Below are 9323 nucleotides of genomic sequence, written 5' to 3'. Positions count from 1 at the left end.
GTACATATTGTTTTAATATTTACTATCATTATATATAATTTACCATTTAAAAGTATATAGCAATAGCTTAATAACACTGTTGCAATAGTTTAGAATAACCGTTGTAATGAGTAGACCGAGTTGTATAATAAAGTTGTTGCTATAGGTCTTTTGCAACGGTTCGCAACTGTGGCAGCAACCGCAGAAAAGTGTCGTTCTAGACTAAAGATTAATTGTTGCTATAGATAGTGTGTTGCAACAGTTTACAACTGTTGCTATAAAATCGTTACTATAGACATATCACAACAGACTTCTAGTAGTGACAACAATAAACAACTCTCTCTAAATAATTTATAAGCTATTTTATTTAAATAAATTTACTGGCACAACCACAAAGCATAAAATCAAGAATATAAACAAAATAATTAAAATGTTTTGAAGAATATTTTTGTCTTTAATAGACTTATCCCATGGTATTATAGCATATGTATTACTATTACCTCCAAATGAAAGGTATTAGTAATACATCATATAATACCATGTAGGAGGTATAACTAATCCATATATTAATTATACATAGACCCAATTTCCTATCAAACATAATACTAAATAATATCCCTAAGAGGATATTATTTCTCAAATTGAAAATGTTAACGGGTGAAGCGAGTTTCTTTTTATAACAAATTTGATTGAGTATTCTATAAGAGAGGAGTTATAAGTTGAGAGATCGATCAACTTATTGATACAAAATTAAATTTAATGATTTGTTACACAATAGTCGAATCATAAATGGTCTTTTAAGATATTAACTCTAATGAAGATCAATTATCTATTTGTCAAAACTTTCAATAAATCACGGAATCCATTCTTTCAAGATTTAAAAAACACAAAAAATGGATTTTTAAGTTTTTTACTTTGAGTCACCCAGTAATATTTAAGTTTAATTTGACGGAATTTTTCTTGAGTCATTAAAATTTTAGGATGAAAGACTAAATTGATAAGTTTTTATCATACATAAAGGATCTTTTCCATAAGTTGCATATACGAGGGACTAAATCAATCTAGGTCCATATATTAAGGACTATTTTGATCCTTTTTCTCTTTCCAAACAAGCTAGGAAAAAAGAAAAGAAGTGGTATGTATGTAATTTTATAGTTTTAATTACATTAATAATTAATACCCACATAACTTATTTCATCTTTTACTCTGCATAAAATTATACGTAGATTTCGTTATAAGTTATGTAAGTATTAATTATGGGGAATCACTAAATCACAACCAACGTTGTATAAAAATTAATGTATGAATAACTTTTATATAACATTTAAAACATATCAACCAAATATTGTATAAAATTAATATATGAATAAATTTTATTTTATTTACAAACCAAACATTGTATAAATAATACATGAATAACCTAAGTTCTTTATATACTAGCTTGGGCTTATCCAATAACCAAAAAGGCCCCTTAACATATTGAAAATAACTCAAAAATGTCTTTTTTGCATCTATTGAATAAGAAAGAGATAAGTGTCAAAAATACACCTAAATTGTACCTTTTTTTTTTGAGTTTCATACCTAAACTATTGAAAGTTTGAGTTTCATACCTAAACTATCACTTTTTAGTTTGAGAAACACACCTCTATCTTTTATACCACCCTCATCATTGCATGTGTAATATTTATTTTAAAGAATTTCCACATCACACTCCACATGGACAAAGTATTCAACCTTGACAAAATATAAATAAATTATTAGTATTAGTTAAAATTAAATTAAAAAACTATTATAACAAAAATAATATTTTCTTTATAAAATAAAATATAAAATATTTTTCTTACCCCACACCATTTTCTAAAGTTTTTTATTTTATTTAAATTTCTTTTATAAAAGTATTTCATTTTTTAGTTCATCTCCTCCCCTCATCAAATACTAATTAAATATTATTTTATTTTCTTATAAATATAATTCTACCCATCCCACTTAACCCTTCGTTTTCAATTTTTTCCCCAGTGTTTAAATATACATGTCGAAGATATTTTTTATTTGCTGTCATAAGACTTTTTATATTTTTTTAGTTCTTTCTGTTATATTCGGTAAACTAGTAGAATTTTTTTTTAAAAAAAATATATGTACGTGCATATCTAACACAAAATAACAAAAATGTAAAAAAATAAAAATTAAGAGCGGAAAATTAAATAGGTTGGGGTAGATTTTTTAAAATAAAATAATATCAATTTCTATCGGGGGGAGGGGGAGGGGGGAGGATGAAATATGAACTTTTTAAAAATATTTTATAAATGACTTTTTTTTTTTAAAAAAAGTATGGGGTTGTCGCGGGGGAAGGAGGTACGTGGAGGAGGTGGTAGAGTGAGATAAGAAAAATAATTTAATTTTTTTTATGGATAGTAATTTTTAATTTTTAATTAATATTAATTTTTTATTATTTAATTTTTATCTAGATAAAATATTGTATAACTTACATAAATACCGTTGCGTAAAATTTAAATTACCTTCTATCCCTATTATTTTTATAATTACATAAATCCCATATTTTTTAGACATTTCAGATACATAATTAAGGATTCGGATACATTATTGTTGATACACTATGTATCAATCTGTTGCACTTATTAAGGAAAAAAAAGCTGTAAAATCAATTTAAAATCTCATAGTATCCATTTGATCCATTAATTAAGGGGAAAAACTGAAAATTAAATTAAGATTTCACGAATTACGTTATTCCATTCAAAATTATTATCAAGAATTCAAAATCATATAGTGTAACAACCCAAAAAAATCAAAAAATTAAATTTCTTCTTCTTGTTCATCGTTCTCTCTGTTTCATAAAAAAATATGTCGAAATTTTGAAAAGCGAGATGAGTTATGAAGGATTGTATAGAATTGTTGTTGGACAAACGATTTCTTTTGTAAATCTTCAAGTTAATCGAATATCTTTTCGATTTTGATTCAAGATTATCGAAAATTTTGAGATTATAAGTTCTTCTCCAGTCATTGAAGATCCTTTCCATTTTGATTCAAAATTGACGAAAACTTTGAATTTCAAAATTATTCTCCTAGTTCATTGAAGATTCTTTCAATTTTGATTAAAAATTATCAAAATTTTCGAGAAGATACATCATGAAGATTCTTTCAATTTAAATTGATAAGTGTTGTATTTCTACTAGGTACACTAAATAAAAAATTGTTGCCCATAAAATTTTAGGTTTGAGATCAATACATTATTATTTGGCAATTGTTATGTTACAGATACATTTAGTATAAATTCAAATTTACGTATCATAACTAAAAAATTAATGCATGATATACTATTATTTATGTATGTTCTTTTGTTTGAGATCATGAAGATCCTTTCGATTGAATTGATAAATATTATATTTTTACTAGATACATTAATTAAGTAAGTGTTGCCCATAAGATTTTAAGTTTGAGATCGATAGATTATTGTTTGGTAATTGTTATGTATAAGATACATCTAGTATAAATTTGAATTTACGTATCATAACTAAAAAAATAGTGTTTGATACATTATTATTTATGTCTGTTATTTTATTTGAGAAATACAACACTTTAAATTTTTTTTAAAAATACATCATAGCAATTGTTTGAGATCGATACATTATTGTTTGGTAATTGTTATGTAGTCAGATACATTTAGTATAAATTTGAATTTACGTATCATAACTAAAATAAGCGCTGATACATTAATCGTTAAGTAAGATACATTACATTTTATACATGATACATTAATCTGATGCGTGAGATACATTAATCTGATACGCTGATACATTAATTTAATGCGCAAAAATGAGGGATTTTGAAAATTTGTAAAACAATAGATTTAAAGCTCGAGCATGTGTCCTTCCTCGATTTATTCGCTCACAAATGTATCACGAATATAATTTTATATTGTGTACGGAAACATATTCTTCTAAATTTGAATAACCGTAGAAGATACATAGCAACACTTGATACATGATAAAATGATACATTTGGTAGAGACTACTTCTTTTCATTTCATAATGTAGTTTCACCAGCAAAAGAGGATCTCCTAAAACTGATTTTTTTGCAGGAAACAATATGAATACATCATATCTTTTACCTTTCCCTTATGCATATTGTGAAGGTGAAAATGGTGGAGAATCCGGTAATTCTTTGGAAAAAATTATAAAACGAAAACTTGAGTTGTTTTGAAAAAAATTGTGGAGAGATATTACTGATGATAGAGAGAATTAAATCTGAAAATTAAAAAATGAAGGAAGTAAAGATTGAGGGAGTGAAAATAGGAAGAGATAGAGTGAGTAAAAATAGGAAGAGGTTGAGGGAGTGAAATAAGGAGTAAAAATAGAAAGAAAAAACCTGTATAACTTTATGTATCTGGAACAATGGATTTGAAAGGAAAAAGAGGGATTTTAAAAATATTTTTAAATGATAGGGAATAATAGAAATTATGGATAATAAAGATGTGTATATAGGTAATTTATCCTAAAATATTTTATCCATGTGGAATGACATGTGTCAAAGTTTTTTCATATAAAAGAGAGAGTGCACTACACACACCACTGATATGTGTTTTTCAAACTAAAAAATAATAATTTAAGTATGAAACACACACTTTTAATAGTTTAGGTACGAAATTCAAAAAAAATAAACAATTTATGTGTATTTTTAACATTTATCTCAATAAAAAAAAATCTTTTCATCCACTTATTTAAATGAAAAATGCCCTTTGAATTTAAATTTAAGTTCAAACTTAACCTTATTTTAATAGAAGTTACCGTTGCATTAACAAAATTTTATTTAAATATATGACATTATTTTTATTGGTCCAAATTTAATTAAATCCAATTTTATTCCCAATCATATCCATTAACCCAAACACATTTCTAAAAGACCCAACACTTCTTCATTTTCCTTCTTGAGAATTCTTTGGAGGGATTAACTTTTTGGTAGTGTGATCGTTAAGATTTGCTTACATTTTATTCTCATCAGATCTCACTTATAGAATTTAAATTTACAAATAAGAATAAAATATATATTTTTATATAATAAACAAATAAAAATTAGTGGAGCAAGTTGATTTACATTATTTACCATCAATTACATGACAAGAAGAAAATTGATAGTTCATATTAGCCTTTGGTTTTGTCCAAAGAAAGCATATATACTTATGGTTTACATTATTTCATGCTCCAGCTGTTTGTTTTTTCTCTGAAAACAATCGCATTTTAATACTTTAGAATATGCCTTACGTGTCAAAAAGATTTCATTGCATTATTTACCATCAAATTTTTAAAAAAATCAGAATTCCAAAATATTTAACGTAACAGCGAAAGAGAAAATTTAGCTATATTTTGAGATAACGTATTCCAAACGCAAATAAAATTGATCTCCGTAAAAGAACACGGAAGTGACTAAAGCTATCCATGGCCTCATATAATTAGTTGAAACTTTTTTTTTTTGGTTCATACTTAGCTTTGGGATAAAATATATAAATTCATGTTTTTAGTATATTTTATGTAAAAATTATAGAGATCTCACATTTAATTTCACTTATTATCATTATTCTCCATTAGTTTTATAAATTTTTATTTTTTTTATTTTTTTAATGTATCTAAGCTGCATATTAATGTATTTGAGCCAGTATTTAATATATCTGAGCTACTGTAATAATTCAAAATTTATTAATTATAAATTTATAAAATAATTCGAATTATATTAAATTCGTAAGTATATTAATCCAAATAAATATTGTGGATTGATATAATTGAGTTAAATATTTAAGTCCAATAAATGTAGATTTAATTAAAGTCTAAATTAATTGATTTGAGCTACAATGGATGGACCCAATTTGTTAAGCCCAATTTCATCACATTCTAGAACCCATCTTGGCGCCACGTGTGCAAATGATGTGGCATGCCAAGTCAAATAAGAAACCGACCAGAATCATGACATGTGTCAAAAATTACAAGCCCGCTCCATAAAGCCCATATGTCATGTCACTTAGATCTGATTGGCCGAATGGAATCCTATTCCAATCGCAACTCCTCTATTCTAAAACTATAAATAGGGGTCCTCATAATCAGAAAAGCGACAGAAAAAAAATAATTCTAAACAAGAAGCTAGAGAAATCCGTAGTACAAACGCCATTTAATTTTCTACAAAGCTAAAAGTTTAAGAATTCAAGCATTCAAGTTCAAAACGATCAAGATCAACACCATCGAATTCAAGAACATGTTCGAAGCCCTTGAATTCAAATAAAAGTCAAGATCAAGATAAAGTCAAGTTCAAGTTCGGTAGAGATTCAAGATAAAGCTTTAAAGCCCTTGAATTATATTTGAAAAGATGAATTCAGAGGAATCATAAAGATTGTAACACTCGCACTTGAAATAATAAAACGATTGTTGCTATAATCACCGTTCTTGATTATTGTTTTCTCGACGCGAATTTTATTGTCTACAACTACATCTTATGTATCCGAGCTACATATCAATATATCCGAGACAATATTTAATGTATCCGATTTACAATTATTGTATCCCTACTTTTAATTTTTTGAGGGATTTCTGTAATTATAAACTTTTAAGGGATAAATTGTAATTTTACCTAAAAGATGTGATTTCTATAATTTGGCCATATTTTATCTTGTATTTGGTTATGAACAGAACTCGACAATATGGACTACGTCCGTTAGGCCTGTCTGACCTAATTGGTGATTTGATAAGGCTAAGCTACAATTTAGCTACGATTTTTGTAACCTACATCCTTATAAATTAGGTCGACTATTTTTTGATCCATACAAAAAATGGACTAATCCAACCTGGTCCGTCAAATTTCAAATTGACTCAGAATGAGATACACCTGCCCATATTGTCTGATCTAGTTATGAATATTACTAATAAATTTCGACCACACAAACAACAAACATTTTTAATTTGTATTTGTAGTCTTATTGGGAAGTTCTTGAACATTCCTGAATTAGTATTTGTGGTTGTTACATCTGCTGACCCTACTGCCCTTGCTAGAGGAATTCTATTAATTTGTTTCTTTCCCATATAATAAGAAAAAAGACTAGTCATGTAATTATATTCATCTAGAAATCAAATTATTTATGATTTTGCCAAACTTTGTGATTCCTATAAATTCCATACATAAACAGCTTTCACTTTGTAAAAAATCATCAACATTTTTATTTTTCTCTTTTCCAATTATAGTGTTACAAAATTCTCTTTTTTTTCCCCCCATGGATAGTACACAACTTCATGTTGCTATATTCTCAAGCCCTGGCATGGGACATTTAATCCCAGTACTAGTTTTAGGCAATCAATTAGCTACTCATCATAATATCAAAATTACAATTCTCACTATCACAACCAACTCTTCATCACCCGAAATCGAATTTCTCAAGAAGAAAAAAAATATCGAAATTATTCATGTTCCATCAGTCGATATTTCCCATCTAATAGACTCCAATACTAAAGTTCTCACTCAATTACGTCTAATGGTTCGCGAAGCATTGCCTGGAATTCGTTCTGTCATAGCTTCGATGAATCATCATTTAGATGCTCTCATTGTCGATATTTTTGGCACACAGATATTGCCTATAGCCCAAGAATTTAACATTCCTAAGTATGTGTTCCATACTACTAGTGCATGGGCATTAGCGTTATTTATATACCTACAAGTTCTTGACCAAAAAATTGAGGGTGAATATGTTGATCTTAAACAACCTTTAGAAATTCCGGGTTGCAAAGCGTTACAACCCGATGATGTGGTGGATCCCATGATGGATCGAAGCGATCAACAATATCATGAGTATCTTAAGCTAACAATAGAATATACGTGTTTTGATGGAATCTTGATTAACACTTGGGAAGATTTAGAGGGTGATACTATTAAAGCGCTAAGAAGTAATGAAAAGTTGCAACAAGGTCTAAAGGTGCCACTTCCAATTTACCCAATTGGTCCCTTGAGGAGAACCGTTGAAATAACTGAACGTGATGAGGTAATAATTAATTAAGTGATCATACGAGAAATTTAAGCCTATTATATTCAATTTCGTATATGCATATATTTTGAGTCTAAATTATTGTTCTCTTGTTTATATTTTTAAACAGGTGATTCAATGGTTAGACAAGCAAAATTATGAGTCAATTCTATTTGTATCATTTGGAAGTGGTGGAGCCCTTTCATCTCAACAAATGATTGAGCTTGCATGGGGTTTGGAATTAAGCCAACAAAAATTTGTTTGGGTGGTGCGTCCACCGTCTGATGGCGATCCAGATAATGCATATTTAAAGTCCAATGGGAGTGATACACGTGGCACGTTCGAATACTTACCGGAGGGTTTTTTAACTAGGACTAAAGATATGGGCCTAGTAGTTCCTATGTGGGCCAATCAAGTTGAAATCTTGAGCCATTCATCAGTGGGTGGATTTATGTCACATTGTGGATGGAATTCGACGGTTGAAAGCCTTACGAATGGGGTTCCTATGATTGCATGGCCATTACACGCCGAACAAAAAATGAACGCCGCCATGCTTACGGAGGAGCTAGGGGTGGCGATTCGACCGGCGGTTTTACCGACAAAAAAATTGGTGAAGAGAGAGGAGATTCAAGGAATGGTGAGGATTTTAATGGATACAAAAGAAGGGAAGAGTATAAGGGAAAAAGCTAAGAAACTAAAGATAAGTGCTGAAAATGCACTAAGTGAAGGAGGTTCATCTTACAACTCAATGTGTGAACTTGTGAAGGATCTTCGTACAAGATGATTGTGGTCCAATTTTATTTTATATTCAATTAAAAATAAGTTGCCTTGTTGTGATCTTTCATTGCATATTAGATTAAGTGTATAGTATATTTTAAAAATATTAAGTATTCGAAGTTTATAAATTTAGTTATTCTAAATTCATGTTGAACATATTCACTAAAAATAAAGTACTCTCTACCAAAATTCAATGTTGGAATCGAATGATCTATAATCCCGCGATTGGATGATCCAAGGCGTATAGTCTTATCATTCTGATGTATATTTGGGAAAAATTTGCACCTTTATTAGATAAAAGAACATTTAGACTTAGTCCTCTCCCAAAGTACTTGACAAATTACAAAATTTAAGAGAAAATAAAAAGAGAGAAGATTTTGATATTATACGATTTTTAGTATTTTCATTATAGTTTACAGTAAAGTTGTAGCAATTACAGTAGTCGGTGTGTAATATATGTAGAATTGATCGATCTGGCAAAAAGTATAATGAAAATATTAAATTTCTTTGGATTTAATTATTCGAACAATGTAACGACCTGTTTAGTCGTTTTGAG

The 9323-nt window shown here is 28.4% G+C and overlaps 1 protein-coding gene across 1 annotated transcript; it reads left to right on the top strand.

The window, feature by feature from the left end:
* Window positions 1–7088: 7088 nt before the first annotated feature.
* LOC107009057 (UDP-glycosyltransferase 72D1-like) lies at window positions 7089–8921 on the top strand. The gene is made up of 2 exons (XM_015208318.2): window positions 7089–8008; window positions 8121–8921. The coding sequence occupies exons 1-2, from the start codon at window positions 7115–7117 to the stop codon at window positions 8772–8774; spliced, it is 1548 nt and encodes a 515-aa protein (XP_015063804.2). The 5' UTR covers window positions 7089–7114; the 3' UTR covers window positions 8775–8921.
* Window positions 8922–9323: the final 402 nt, after the last annotated feature.

The sequence above is a fragment of the Solanum pennellii genome, chromosome 2 (assembly GCF_001406875.1).
Source record: "Solanum pennellii chromosome 2, SPENNV200".
NCBI classification, from domain to species: Eukaryota; Viridiplantae; Streptophyta; class Magnoliopsida; order Solanales; family Solanaceae; genus Solanum; species Solanum pennellii.
Note: the sequence above shows the minus strand (reverse complement) of the source record. Positions and strands in the feature narration are given on the sequence as shown.